This window comes from Gymnodraco acuticeps, unplaced genomic scaffold, assembly GCF_902827175.1.
Source record: "Gymnodraco acuticeps unplaced genomic scaffold, fGymAcu1.1, whole genome shotgun sequence".
Lineage (NCBI taxonomy): Eukaryota > Metazoa > Chordata > Actinopteri > Perciformes > Bathydraconidae > Gymnodraco > Gymnodraco acuticeps.
Genome location: NW_022992351.1, coordinates 5,571,259 through 5,587,091, shown reverse-complemented (window position 1 = coordinate 5,587,091; position 15,833 = coordinate 5,571,259). Strand labels below are relative to the sequence as shown.

Below are 15,833 nucleotides of genomic sequence, written 5' to 3'. Positions count from 1 at the left end.
CCTGGAATCCCCTCTTTCTTGCCCCCCCCTTCCATCTCCTTCCTTCTCCCTTTCAAAAAAACGCAGACAGATCTCCTTCTCCATGTGGCTTCACAAACTACCCACAATGCACTGCTGCCACTGGCTTTAGATGTGGCAGGCAGTGTCTGTGTGGGGGCTCCTCTTCTCTCCTCCTCCTCCTCCTCCAAGCTACAGACCGACTCTCGCTCCTCCCGCTGGCTCCCACTGCTGTGGCAGCATCTGGATGTGGATGTGGTCGCCATGGCAACAGCAGCGGGCCTGACCCCACCTCCTCTCCCCTTCTCTTCTCTCTCCCTACACACTCACACACACTTTTTCCCTCTCACACAGACACAACGCCTTACCCCTCCTGCTCCCCCTCTCCTTCTCTTAAGCTTCTCTCTCTCTCTCTCTCAATCTCTCTCTCTCTCTCTCTCTGTGCGACTGGGTGCGTTTCCTTGGAGCTTGACCTGATTCTGCGTGCGCCGCCACGTCTGCCACGCTGCTTTTGTGACAGCAGTGATGGTAACACAGACAGAGGGGGTGTGCGGGGTCGACTGACCTGTTTCAAGTAACCTTCAGGGTCAAATGTCAAGCTGGAAATGACTTCCTGTCATCTCATCTTTCCTCCTTCACTTACTCCCTTTACTCCCTCTGTTTTCTGACATGACTTTCCTTTCCTCACATCTGGCTGTTTACCCGTCCCCATTTCCTCTTTCCACTGCCTTTTCTTTCTTATTTTCCCCATCTCCTCTCCCTCTTCTTTCTTGGACCACCTGTCCTTGTTTTTCATTTCCTTTTCCTTTAACGTTTCCTTTTCTCCCATGATTCTTCTCTCCTTTCCTCTCCTACATTGTGTCTCCTCTCCTTGTTGACTGTCCTCTCATTGTTTCTCCTTTCATCTTCTACTCTTCTCTCCTCCCCCAAACAAACCACCATCCTCGTTCTACTCCCTGCTGCTTTGCTTCAGGGCAAGGAGCTGCAAGAAAAGGCGTGAAAAGGAGTCAGCTGTATCCTCCCTCCTCCATCACTGTACTCAACATCACACCCGATCCCCTCTGCACCACCCTCCCTCCACCCCCCAAACCTCCCCCATTACAAATCCTTGCCTCCTCCTCAACTGAATATTTGAACAAAGATATCAGCCTCCTGAAGGCATATATCCCTGCCTTTTTGTCACAATGACGCATGTAGCTCTTAAATACATGGAATAGCTTCTACATTTCCTGTTTCTTGGCTCTCTTGGTGATTGCAACCCAGCAGCAATGTTCACACATGGATCTGTAGGCCAACATTTGGCCTGTTATGAGTCATAGCCATCGTTGAATGAAATACACATTTCCTTTAGAGAGAAAGGGGATCTCTGTGCAAGGATAGCAGCACAGTAGGTGGTTCAGCTTATTTATATTATAAATAAATGAACTGCATATGGACTGCACTCGTCAGACATCGCTGCATACCGGTACTTTCATTAGTATTCATCACTTTTATCAGTTTGTAAATGAAACTGTTGATTCTTCCATATATTTATCTTATATATTTTTTTTCTTGTTTTATTTGTATCACTTTCATTGTAAGCGATTGTGAGCTCATTTCTGATGTTATAGTATGTTCGGATACTGCCTGTGCTTTTAAGTTGTTGTGCACAACATAACTACTTGCATGTATGACATTATCAAAACAGCAGATCTTACACACCCATATCATAATGGCCTTTGTGTAATGCATTTGATTTCAAAATGAACAGCAATCCTTATTCTGCCTTTTTCTTGCCATTATAATCCATATTGTAGAGATATTTACACTGCCTGAGGACACTGATCACTTCGGAGACATGTATGCTGTGATAGCTAGGACAAAATGTCATATACGTATATGTAGCAGAGGAGCGGGATATTAGAAACAAAAATTGGTTGAAACAGTAAAAACAATCAGCCGTTTAACTGGCCGATTCTAATGAAGTTAGTCTCCGGGGAAATGCATTTTTTGGAGCTTTATGAGGCTGTCTGTGTCTGTGCACTCTTATCTTTCCAAATTGAGACTGTAAGAGATATTTATTTTGATGCGTGACGTATGGCTTGGAGGGAGGGAATTCGCCGGGAAGTAACAGCATTGAGGGAGTGTGCCTCGATCAAATTAGTCTTTCTAATTCAATCTGTTCACAGCACTTGGAGTCCATCATGGTTTATTCAGTAAGGTGAGCATACTAATTGTGCTCTGGTTTTTCTCCCTCTTTTTCTCTCTCCCTGCTCTCACTTTTTTTTTTTTTTTATCCTTGTATCCCCACCACCATGCTCTCTCTCCCTTTCACCCCCTCTACAAACCAACACTCGTTTTTCCTTACCCCTGTATTCCTCCTGCTACAATTATTCCAACTGTCACTGTAGTAGAGTTGGTGGACCAGCAGAGGGTGCTGAGGGGCGGCTGTCTGGTGAGCGGGGTCCACACTCCACCCATCCGCCGTAACAGCAAGCTGGCCACCCTGGGGCGCATCTTCAAGCCCTGGAAGTGGAGGAAAAAGAAAAATGAGAAGCTAAAGCAAAGTTCCACAGGTATGGTGCTGGATGGGAAATTGTTGTAAAAAGAGAACTAAATAGGATCACACCATCATGACACAATTACACCATGTCCCCTTCTTTGCTTGCTTTTAAAAGCAGCCTTAGCCGGTATCTACAGTTTTCCATCATTATATTGCTGATCAGATGGCTAAATGCGAGATAAAGTGTGCTTTTTAATCAAGATGATATACTGTAATTGGTGAATGTCATTTAAAGGGGACCTATCATGCAACATGCACTTTGTGATGTATTTTATATAAATGCGTCGGGGAACTCACGCAGCGTCAGAAAATAAAACCCTCTCTCTTTTCCTCCGTACCCAAATCTTTTAAAAACAGGGGTACAACGAGCGGATACAGATTTGCTGCCGATCTGACGTCAAATCGGCAGAGGACCCACAGAAAGTTGCTATCAGAAACAATGCCTGACGTGTTTTGGACGTAATCTCGTCTTTGTTTCCATTATCAAGCATCGCTAACACTCAGAGCTAACCTGTACTGGAGAGCACATGTGTTTTGAAAAGCAGGAAATAAAAAAAGGAACTCACCTTGTGATAAACCCGCAAGAGAAAAAGCATTTGAGCTCCATACTGTTTCAGAAATCATCTTTGATGTGGTTTAGAACAGAATGGCGTTTTATCAAAGCAGAATTTAACTTTATCTCTGGTAGAATTCTGATCAGGCATTAGCTCCGCCTCCTATATATATATTTTTCAAGCTAAGGACCCAAAATCCGCGTTTCTCTAATAGGGCTACAAAAGAGGGGTATGAGCAATATGAGGCATGGCTACAATGGGTGAACTGTTTGGTATTTTAAGCACAAAACTTCACAGACATGTTTTGTATATGTATGGCCCTACAATATATTTGTCCAATATAGCATAATAGGTCCACTTTAAGGAAATTGTGACATGTGGTCACTGGTCACTTCATCCCCCATTTGTTTTTCTAATATAAAACATGTATTTCTTTCTATTCATATAATAACTATTTATTGAAAGTGTATTTCCACTTCTTTTGCATAGTTTATTGTAAATTTGAAAGGCAATACTCACATCAAGGCATAAGTTGTGTTCAATATGCTTCATTGTAACTGCCTGCCTTATGAAAACAGAAAATAGGGGGAAAGCAACAGGAGGAACAGCGTCATTATTAGAAATTACATTCTATGATTGGAGATAACTCATATGAATGTCACAACGTTTTATGTATCCACAACACATACATCTTGACATACTTATCCCCTCCTTTCCTCCTACAGATGTAGCATTATCAAGCAATCTTCTATGCCACGACCCCTGTTCCCCCCCCCAGGGCTGCTGCTCAGACGGTGCAGTCCGGCTTGGAGGGTTCGGGGGGTCTTTGACCTCAAACCTCACAGTCAGCAGTGTGGAATACCTCTGTCCTGAGGAGGAGCTTCCCCCACCAGGTAGGACAATCGATCACTGTGGAGTCACCTCATCGATGCACATCTTAAAGGAGAGCAGCAAAAGCAACAGATGAGGGGGAAATTCATATTTGTAAAAATGGATTGGTGTCTTTACTCAGAAAAAGTATATTAAGAGGTTTTTACTGTTTTCTTCCAACAACAAGCCTTTATTGTTATAATGTAATTTATTATTTATGCATCACAAGTAAAGGTTTGGTATTTTTGTAATTCTTTAGCTGCTTATGATATCAGCAAAGCTATTGCTAGATGAAACTGAAACTAGTGTGTGTTGATTCTCTATACATGTACCTCTAGAGGGCAGCAAAGTCAGTTCAATAACCTTCCTGGCCTCCACTCCCATCTGCTATAAGAGGTCTACAGTATGCATGTTTATAAAAGCAGTACATTTTAGAATTGAACATTGTAGAAGCATGTCATCAATAGGACCAACGCAGCTTGGCAATACTCTACAGAAAAAACAATTTAACCTCAATGTTGATTTCCTCTTTTCCTTAATTTCTGTTCTACAGCAGTCGCCCCTCCTCAGGACTGTGAACAGGAGGAGGAGAATGTACTACTACCGGATGAGGAGGGGGGCGAGGAGCTGCACCCTGCCGGGGATTTACCTGAGGGGCTGCAGGACGTGGGCGAGCAGACGGAAGAAAGAACAGAGGAAGAGACTCCTACAGGAACGTCACCACCACAAGTACCTCCAAAACCATTTCACCAGCTGAGTCCAGGTGATGGTGAGTGCAACCTGAATGTAAAAAAACTCCATTACAAGTAAATGTACTGCATTCAGAATACTACTTTAGGACAGAAGTAATTTTAGGGAAGTATACAGAAGGCTTCAGAAGTACTCTATCAGTACTCCTGTGACTGGTGGATTATAACACATTATTGAAACTGATACATCAATGTGTACGCGGCATATGACTGTTGCTGTGAATTTAAACCCTTACAGTTTGGTAGATAGGTAAATCTGAAAGGTCTATGATTACGGGTATCAAATAATAAAGTTCTACTTCACAAATGTTTATTTTACCTAAGATTAGAGGAGAAATGTCTCTCTCTTTGGTGAACAAACAACTCATTATCATCTGAAACTTAACAAGGAATAAGACACTGTTCAAGAGATCACAAATCAAAAAGGTTACTGGTGAATTCAAATGTATCTATAAATAAACATGACTAATGACATGCTTTGTCAATCGTATGACATGGTATACACTTCCTGTTACTTAAGTGAGCGTGGTCTAAAGTACTTATGTCTTGTTTTGCTAACATTCTATATTTACCCAGGTAACAAACATATTTAGTATTGTGAAAATTAAGGATCTAAGGTGTTCACAAACATTAGTTAATGTTTGCTTTACATTTACAGTTACACTCTGTTGCCACATCTCACAAAAGTGTGTTGTTCAGACAGATACATTGGTCTCAACCAAAGTTAATATCCCCCCTATTTGTCTGTCTGGGAGATGTATTTTTTTAGAGAAAAAGATTGTGAATAATGAGCTCAATATTTACTAGGTGACTATGGAGCTTTAGAAAATCTGAACGAGGAAAAATCTTCTAGAAGAATTATGTCTATCCCTGCAGGAAGTGTTCCAGAGGCTTATAGCATTATATCTGCTCTGGTGGGTCAGGGTGACTCGACACGTTATTTACTGTGTAGTTGAACAAATCCTACTTTTGGTACAGATACGCTGTTTTTAAAGCCAAAGTTGAAGTAACTCAGGTTCATCTAGACTCCTATGCCCATACCGACTAGGTCAAGCCAAACTTTTAGACATTAAATAAGGAACACACGTGCTGTAGATACAGTGCAGAGGACAGGTTGGCAAAGCCGTTAGTGCTCTAATTTCTTCAAACTCCAGATGTGTAGTCAAGTGTACTGAGAAGTTTATATTCCCATAAAAGACGCCCATCACCCCAGCTACAAACTGTTCTGTCTGCTGCCGTCTGGCAGGCGGTACCGCAGCATCAGGACTAAAACCACCAGACTCAGGGACAGTTTCATCCCACAGGCCATAAGAATGTTAAACACCTGAACTTTGAAACAACATCCATAACATTAATCTGTTTGCAACTCATATATATATATATTTATCATATATATCAATATTCCAATTACTGTATATAGACTATTCTGCACAGTTATTATCATATTCTATTTCTATTATATTCTATTTTATTTACTTGCACTATTATCTGTTATATTGTGTTGCATTGTAGGAGGAGCCTGTGACCTAATATTTTCATTGTCATAACTACACTGTAGCTATGCACACATGACAACAAAAGCCTTGAAACCCTGAAACCTTGAAGTATACATGTAAATGTGCTTCCCAAAGCTCAGTTCAGTATCAGTGAGACCCACTCCAGCTCCCATGAGCCTGAAGAATTGTTGTTAACTAACCTCCGTATTTCTGCTCCCCCTCCCTTTCAGATTCAGGCCCTGCGTCACTCCCCACCCACCTGCCCAACTCCTACCTCCCCAAGGAGCCTCCGCCCAGGGCCACAGAGAGCATGGTCTCAATGACCCGAGGCCACCTAGCCAACAGCTCAGGGTCGCCACATATAGGCAATATGATGCATCCTCCCATGCCTCCTAGCTGCATTATGGAGGAGCTGCAGAGAGCCTTTGCTTCCAAGAACAGACAGGAGAGGTGAGTCCTCAGGCTGACCAATAACATCTGATCATGTTATCGACTTCTCTCAGTCATTGGGACTGGGAAGAACAAATGTTGGTTTGTTTCTGGTGTGCTGGCTGTGGTGACTATAATGTACTTTGCTGACAATTCTTACATTCCTGAAAATACAACCATATGTTTACATTTTCCCCAATGAATTAAAGAAAAAGTTTACCCCCCAAAACCCACACGTTCCACTAACAGTAACACATGTTTTTCTTTTTTGAAAAGTCTTGAATGAATTCAATTAAATGGAGGGTTTAACCACTGCACAACTATATCACTACAACATATTACAACCTCCCACACAACCCGTGCAATATAATCAGGCGTGAGACTATTTATGTGTGTTTTTTTCTTTAAAGTTTGTTGTTGTTGAACACATCTCTTTTTTTGGATTCTTCATTAACCAAGGCATGTGAGAAAAACAAAGTTTTCTACAAGAATTCCAGGTGACACAGGGTGAGCAGTTTGGTGGTGGAGTATTCCTTTAAATATTGCTTTGTAGGGTGGCACCATTAAAATATTCTACATTTCAGACGTTTGCTCCCCCTGTCCTCCACATTAATCCAACATGTACCCTCCTCTGTGCCCCCTCTGTGCCCCCTCAGTGTCCATGAAGGGTGTGAGCAGGCCTCACCCCCCAGGCTGTGGTGCTCAGACGGACGGCTCTCTCGCTCCTGCAGCTCTGAGAACCAGCGCACTTTAACCTTCGGGGGCTGTGTGGGAGGAGGAAGAGGGTCCGACTGGCCCAAGAAGGAGGCGGAGGAGAATAAGGAGAACATGCGGCTGGACCAGTGCTTCTCCAACACCTCAGGCCTCCCCAACGACCTGGAAGAATGGAATGACTCCGTAATCTCTGGTGGGTTAAAGAGCTTAAAGGTTTACAATGTAGTCTGAAGCATCTCCACATTCACACTTTCTTTTGTTTTGGTTATGTAGTTTACATATTGAATTTTAAATTAAACAATGGCTGTGAGGTTAAAGTATTGACAATCGTTTACATTTGAATGTGCTCACATCGATACTGGGAGATCGTTTAGGAAATGTAGCTCCGTCATCGTCCTACAGCTCTCCTTTCCTGAATCCTACCTGTACCCTGGTTTGCTGTCGCAGCAGTTTGGGAAAGGTAGTTTAAAACATTTTTTTCTGCTATTTCACAATGTAAAGCTGAACCAATTAATGTTTTTCAATAACTATAGGTGAAATAACTAATATAAAAGGGTCTACTCGTAGTTAAAAACCCAGAGATATTAAGTGTATTTCAGCTCATTGTTTATGTATTATGTTTTTCAACTTTTGTTCAATCAAATGAATTAAATAGGCTTTGAAACTATATTTTTGAACAACTGTGTTCGATCCAAAACTTTTTACTATTCAATTTGATATAGTGCTCAAATATACCGATAGTAATTTGTAATTTAATATTTGAATGGGGCAGAAGCCTCGTTTGCACGATTGGTAATCCAGATTTAGCAGTTACATATGAAAGGGGCTCAGTTCATACAGCCTGACTTTAAAGTTGTCACTTTAGTTAGTCATTTTAAATCAATGTGCTGCAATACAGAGCAAATTGAACAGATTTTTCATAAATGTAATATATTAAACTGGAAACAGACACTAGGATTCTTAGTAGAGCATAAAAACGGTTTAACCCTGTTAAGCCCCAAAGACCCCTTCGGCGGGTCTTCTTTTTTTTTTCACGACACTGAGTCTCAGTGCATCTTAATATTTAAAAACCTATTAATGTGTTATACCAGATTAACGGGAAGAATCTCAGCTAAGTGACGATACAAACAATGTTTACCAAAACAAAATACAAGTCTCATAAGAAGCATCTAAATGACCCCTGAGCGGGAAAATGCTAACGCACTTTGGCACAGAACTCAAGATAAAGATACCCTTATTACTTATCGTAACTGCACATACAAGATATTTGATTAAAGCTGAGACTCCACAGATTATATAGGTATAGTATCATCACTGAGCGATCAGAACTCGCGACAGGGGAAGCAAACACAGACATCACAACACGTAGCATTACGGAGGAAAAACGGGACATCGTCTCACCTTAGCTGTTATTCTGATCAAAAGTCGTGTTCATATGGCATTAAAACGAGAAAAAACGCGGCTGAGGGTTAATACATAGATGCATAAATGTGTGTCACTTTGAAAAAATTATTTATAATCCATAATTCCATTTTTATGTAAAAATCGGAGAGTAAAAGTTAGCTGCTAATGGTAGCCACCAGAGTTATCGCAGCTTCCGGTTTTGGCTATGCGTCACTCTCACTCCTTATTTGGTAATGTGTATGTGGGAGTTCCCCTCGATTCCATTGGCTCTAGCAGTTAAAACGTTTTTTTGCTAAATCTCTCTATAAAGGTCAAATGTCACTTGTTTTGCATCAATCTTGATACAGGGTACTTATTATATGTTGTAGTTTGGATTCCTAAAGCTTTTAGTCTACCATCCCATCATTCAAGGGTGGTTTTCACTATAAATCTTTTTTTTTTTTTTTGGACGGACACAATAATTTACATTTTTGTACTGTGTTCAATCTGAATTTACTAGGGATGTAACGATATATAGAATATCGCGATAAATAAATGTCTCATTACCGTCGTGAGACTGTAAAAAAAACTACCGCGATTTAAATATATATTTTTTTCTTTTTAAACCTTTATTCAACCAGATGGTCCCATTGAGATAATCAATCTCTTTTTCAAGGGAGACCTGTCCAACATGGCAGCAAGTAGGTTACAACATGAACATAAAACAACAGATAACACAAAAGGACATACATTTAGGACGTATTTACAGGGCTACATGTACATACCTAGAGACATTGACAAGTACCAACAGTATATTTATATCTCGCCCTGTCAATAAGCCTCACCTTCTTGGCAACAACGGTATTGTTTTTGAAGTGGTGGAGAGACAATGCACAGTTTTACCTACTGCTGTCACCCATGACCAAAGCAAAAAAAAAATAATTCACATTTTTTTTCTTTATTTTTCAATATTGCGATAAATATCGTACCGTGGACTTTTTATCGCGATATTATCGTACCGTGAGTTTTTGGTATTGTTACATCCCTAGAATTTACTTTAAAATAAAAATATCTATATTGATTCTGACACTTCTACATCCAACTCACAGATGTAACCTTGCTTTGAAAAAAAAGATTATTAATTTAACCCTTTTAGAAGGGAAGATATGGTCATTTGTTCTGGGAATGTCCTTTTCAAGCCTGAGACCTGAAAAACAGGCTCAGGGCTTAACAGGTTAATAAGTACATGTTTTCTGTATATTAATCTTTGTTTGTGTGGTTCAGGCACACTTCCTCGCAGGCTAAGGAAGGAGTTGCTGGCTGTCAAACTACGAAACAGGCCCAGCAAGCAGGAGTTGGAAGACAGGAACATCTTCCCAGCCAGGAGCGACCAGGAGCGCCAGGACATTCGCCAGCAGATCGAGATGAAACTAGCCAAGTAAGAATTTCAACTTTTCCTACTTTGCCATCTGAGTATAAGTGTTGTAAATATTAAACTTGAGAAATATATCAGTCCCATAAATTATCTTCGTCCTCTCCTAAATAATATTTATCTGCAGTTAGGCAGTGTAACGATGCAATCCCATGACAGATATAGGCAATGCTTTGCAGGGTAACCTGTATGCTTAATTGCGTTTATATATCAACCACCAGTAGGCGGAGGAGAGATAGAATATCTGTTCTAAAGGGATTATGTGATTGTTTTGCCCAGACTTGATTTATTTTGTGTAATCTACTGCTGCTGCTCTGAGGTCTGTTTGAGTGTAACGCTCTGGCCAAATCTTCATATTGGGAAGCTTCTCTATTCAATTCCAGAAAAACACTCAACCCCTAAAACTGACAAGAATCCCAATGGGGGGAAATTATATATCTTATCAAACTAGTAGGCGACCAGTTGGAGTAAAGTCCTTTGGCGCAAGGAATACACATGTGCAGAGTACATTTCTGGATGCTCTCAAAAGCATCTGCTTCTAGGAAATCCTCCTGCAAGACGCACCGCAGATGTTTGTTTGTACCCGCCAGGATATTAATAGAACAACTGGCTTTTGTAACACAACTGCAGAACTTAATGGGAAAACCGATATCAGAAGTCTCGTGAGTGAATGTATCACAAGACCTAGGTGTTTTTAACACCGACATATCAAACAGGGACCAACCACAGCGTTACATAACCTGCTATGCAAAAACTCGCAAACAGGCACAAATACCACCCACACTTTCTAGAGAACGAGATGTATCATCTGTCTGTGAGACAACCACGAATACTGCTTCACAGATCTATTCACTGGAAGAACATTTTTTGGTTATTTGTGAATTGTATAAGTGTTCACAACAAACTGCTTATATAGAGAATGAGGATGGAGCACAACGCGCATAATAGACAGCAGGGTCTGTGTTTTGAAGACAGAGGCTCCACTTGTGGCACAGCAGTGAGAGAAGCTGCTGGTTACATAAGGTCGTGTTTCTACAGAGCAGCGAGTTCACTTGATCATGAACCCATTTTCTATTTATAGCAGTTTTTGATTTTCGAATAATACAGAAAAAATAATGATCTTAGGAGAACCAAAATGGGCTCTAGAGGCAGTTTCATTTTTGTGTTTCTTCCTGACGTTGAGAAAATCCTTTGCTCCATGAATTCAGAGGCTGTGTTAAATGTAATGTAAAAGGCTTCTGGCGTTGTTGTTATCTGTGAAGCACTAGCGCTCTTAACAACTTACATTTAAATATGATTTAAAACAGTGTCAGAAATATGCAAGAGAATGCCTTTTTATCCTACTGTACAGTATATGCATACATTAAAAGCATACTGCACCCCTTTGGGAGGAAATCCTGGCTAAAAATAGCTCCAAATGGTACGGAGGAGGACAAATCTAATTTCCCCTGGGCATTCATACTGAAAGACAAAACAATCCATCACACCCTCCTCTGGATTTGCTCCAGGTAACTCCCACAATAGATTCTGCCGCCCTTTTTCGCATCCTGTCTGCATCTCGCAATGAAGACCTACTGTTGCATTTCTTGCCGATCAAGCAGAAACTGCCATCAGGTATTATGGCAGATAATGACACCTTGTCTGTCCATTGTGTCGGTGACAGATGACCTTTCTATCTTTAGAGACTCCAGGCCAGGCGATTGTGCTGCAGCCGCACTCTGCTGTTTCTATTCTTAGCTCCTGACTCTGTTCAATAATGCATCTCCCCATGCTCGCCTTTCACAATGTGTTGTCAGGGACTTATACCAGCAGATATAGCGGGGGTGGTGGAGCCTGTGGGGGGGGGGGGCTGCTACTGTACTTAAAGGAAGAAAAACTGGAAATGGCCATTTGTGTCTCCTTGCAGTCGATATGAAATAAAAGGACAGACTGAAAGCCTCGTTTATTTTCTATTCCTTTGTTTGGATTTGTCATCCCTCCCGTGGAGGACAGAGTTAGATTTTCTTTTGTTACTAATTTTTTTGTTTTCCTGAGTGGGAAATGGGAACCCTCATGCCAACAGGCGTTTATGCGTCATCATGGGGGATACCTTTCAAAATCTTATTATGAAATATCCTAAACCCAAATGTGGAAAGCAGTAGGTTCTGATGATCTCATTATCAATACATAAACCATCTTCTGTCACCCAAGAGGAGAAGAGTGATAAGGTTTTTGATTATTGTGTCTGACGAAGGACATGTGACTATGTGACCAAAATAGTGTTTTGTATTCGCAGCGATCTCTGATTTATTTGGCTCCGCGCCATAGAGATGGTGTGATGCTATAAATAGCTGGAGACTCTCTGTAAAGCACATACAGCTCTGTGTGCAGTCCTGAACTCCCCATTAGTCTGTTGCTAGGGAAAAGCGAGAATCTCTGCGAGGAGATGCTATTGTCTCAAGGATACCAAGTGTTGTTGCTTAGCAACTCCGCGGCCAGGTCAATAATACAGTGGCTGGTCGTATTCGCTGGGGTTTTGAAAGTGATTTTCCGTGTCATCTGTTTGAAATGTAATACTGTAAGAGCTTTGGAAACACTTTGTCTATTGGTTAGTTTAGCGGAGAGTCGTGAAGCGAAAGAGTCGTCGTGCAATGTAATGTGTTGAGCCGTTCCCCGCCTCATGACATTTTATGATAGAAGCATAAAACGTGGGTAATTTCATCTAAAACTGCTATAATAAAAAAGGGGAACCTCCCAGAGAAGGATGATAAAAAGCAAGAAGAAAGACATGGATCAAACACCTGCTTACTGATCATGAGACTGAAATGGCTCTGGACCACCCTCTGTTAGTGCTACATTTGTTATCTTATTTCTCAGAGGGGAGTACAAATATTGCTTTGTTCCTCATGGTATTCTGGGACGTCTCGTCACATTAATTAACACAGACCTGATTGCTCTTGTACTCATTACTGTACAAATATCTACAAGTGTAATTGTCACCCTCTCTTTCCTCTGCCAATGTTGTTATGTTAAAAACTCATCTTAAAAGCTTATACGTGATGCAGTTTAGTAGCGAGGCATTTTCTGTTTTGATGGAGGTGCCGTGTTTTGAATTTGTTCAAGTCCCACTTTAAGGCCAACATAATTGAATTAGCTTGTCAGTGCCCATCATGCCAGTGGTACACAGAGACACGCACTGGGCCATGTGCTTTGTGGGCGTCCAGGTCTCAGTCTGTGTGACCTAACTTTGATCTTTCACAGGACAGATCAACAAAGTGTCCGGTGTTATCTTGGGTGAAGGCATAGAGAGCCCTGCTGAGTGGCGGCATTCTGCCCTCTGTCCTTTCCACCCCTGGAGGTGTGCTGTGTGGGGCGTGCCACATGCTGTCGGGCTGAGCCCTGTTGTGCAGCTTACATTTATTATTTATACAAAGTATGAATAGTTCACACGCACAGGGGACTCCGGGAAAACATTTGATTTGGAGACCTTTCAGATGCTTTGATGGTGAAGGAACACGACAGCCTGAAATTAATGTAGACTACTGTAAGTGTGATCTGAAAGGCTTATTAGAATAAAGAAGAATATCAGATCGTAAAATAGGCTATCACATATTCCCTGTTGAAAAATATTATTTATTTCTTTGTAAGAACTGGGGGTTACGTGACCAGAAACAAGATGAGCTGTAGTAACAACGTGGGTATCTGATGTGTGCCAGTAGCCCAGTGTACACAGGAGGATGCTGGGGATGCCGTGAGTAGCAACCTGCTAGGCTCCGCCTCCTCCTCCTCATTATGCATGCAGTTACCGGGGAAACTAGGGGAGTCTCGCGCCGGCAGCCCGTCACGACTCACTTCAAAAGCGCCTGTAGTCTGTGTCGGATAGTAGAGAGGCCGAGCTGCTGCTGCGGAGTACATTTATCGCAATACGGCAGCTGCAACCGAGATACAGCACCTCGAAAACGAGAAGTAATCTGGTGGGGGATTCTCAAAAAGGAGAATTGCGCTTCTTCATTATTCCAGATGTGGGGAGCGCCTCTGCCGAAGCACCACAGCCGGGGTTTGGATGCAAGATGGAGACATAGGGGATTCCTCTCGAGAACGCGCACAGTGAAGAAGCTACAGCCAGTTTACAGAGGGAGAGCAGCGGGGCTGTGCAGGGAAAAATGGTTCAAAACGTGGTTTTGGTGTTTCTCCGCAGGAGGCTGAGCCAGAGACCGAATGTGGAGGAGCTGGAAGGTCGGAACATCCTGAAACGTAAGTTGAACACTTTAATGTCTGTCTCCAAACTGACATCTCCGCCCCGGAATAATAATATTTACTAAATGTATATGGAAAAGCCACGATGAAAAACACAGGGCAAGATGATGCATTAGTGATAGCACAGATCGTCCAGTGTACATTATTCAGGAGCAGGAGATCTGCCTGAGTGCACATCTCCTCCCCACTGCTACAAGTGCCCTACTATAGCAACTGCAGCTGTACACTTTGGATATGCAAACTTTATATGAATTACATATTTCTACACTAGTTTAATTACATTATGGGCATTTAATCTATCTTTGTTCATTTTTTATTGACCTAATACCCGGCTGTGTTTTAAATTGTTTACTTACTGATATATTTACATTCCTTATTTGTCTGGTTGTTTTTTTCCAGAGAGGAACGACCAGACAGAGCAAGAGGAGAGGAGGGAGATCAAGCAGAGGCTAAACAGAAAGGTACAAAACTGCGTGATTTTGTATTCTCCCTATATATTCAAATGAGTTTCTGATTACAGCAAAACATGGAGACTCCTATCATCGGCTTGTTCTTAATGTTTGTCCAATTTCTTGTGTTTCAGCTAAACCAGCGGCCTACAGTAGACGAACTGCGAGACAGAAAGATTCTGATCCGCTTCAGTGACTATGTGGAGGTGGCCAAAGCTCAGGACTATGACAGGAGAGCAGACAAGCCCTGGACTCGGCTCTCGGCAGCAGACAAGGTGTGCATACTGTGGAGCAAAGAGTAATGAATACTTAGTAACAGTAAACAAATAACAACTACTGACCTGCAAATAATAACTTGGACTGATCCCTAAATCAAGTTCACTACTTAGCCCAGTGTGATTAGAACATTCCCAAATGCTTCTGATACTTTCATCGTCAAAATGACTGCTATGGCTTGTTGTTGTTATTTAGCTTATCACACCAAAACACCTGTTCTCTTTAGATTTTCTTTGGTTGATTATATTTCCTTTTCTCCTGCTGTTGTTTTGCTCTCCAGAGGATGGAGCCCCACAAAGGCTCAGGGATGCTAACGCTTTTTCTTTCTCTTTCCCAAAGGCTGCCATCCGAAAGGAGCTGAACGAGTTCAAAAGCACCGAGATGGAAGTGCACGCCTCAAGCAAACACCTAACGAGGTCAGTATTGTGAAATATATGTCTGTGCGTAGTCTGTGTTTTGGGAAATGCATGCATGTTCTATTCTGGGCCACAGTGGTCTATTTTTAGCCCCCCTTACTCACCAAGAGGAGCTAAAGATAGATGGGAGTGCTTGTAAAATGGGGAGGGGGGCAGTGGGAGTCATTGTCCTTCTGGAGAGCTCGTACTGCCAAGCAGAGAAATGATACAAAAAAAAGCCACGGCGTCCTTGGCTAAGCTTGTTAGGAAAGCAGGGGTCTTTGCTGCGAGTTGTAAAAGTGATCCGGGGG

The 15,833-nt window shown here is 41.8% G+C and overlaps 1 protein-coding gene across 3 annotated transcripts in view; it reads left to right on the top strand.

Annotated features, from left to right (window-relative positions):
• Positions 1–15,833, top strand: part of phactr3a (phosphatase and actin regulator 3a) — a 31,474-nt gene that overhangs the window by 14,849 nt on the left and 792 nt on the right. The window contains exons 2-12 of one of the 3 annotated variants that reach the window (XM_034209017.1): positions 2,391–2,552; positions 3,819–3,986; positions 4,517–4,732; positions 6,439–6,658; positions 7,097–7,144; positions 7,294–7,544; positions 10,019–10,172; positions 14,344–14,399; positions 14,802–14,863; positions 14,986–15,126; positions 15,467–15,543. In XM_034209017.1, the coding sequence (XP_034064908.1) occupies positions 2,391–2,552; positions 3,819–3,986; positions 4,517–4,732; positions 6,439–6,658; positions 7,097–7,144; positions 7,294–7,544; positions 10,019–10,172; positions 14,344–14,399; positions 14,802–14,863; positions 14,986–15,126; positions 15,467–15,543 (1,555 nt within the window). Of the gene's footprint in view, positions 1–2,387; positions 2,553–3,818; positions 3,987–4,516; positions 4,733–6,438; positions 6,659–7,096; positions 7,145–7,293; positions 7,545–10,018; positions 10,173–14,343; positions 14,400–14,801; positions 14,864–14,985; positions 15,127–15,466; positions 15,544–15,833 lie in introns of all 3 variants that reach the window. The other 2 variants (XM_034209016.1, XM_034209018.1) reach the window with 2 other exon arrangements.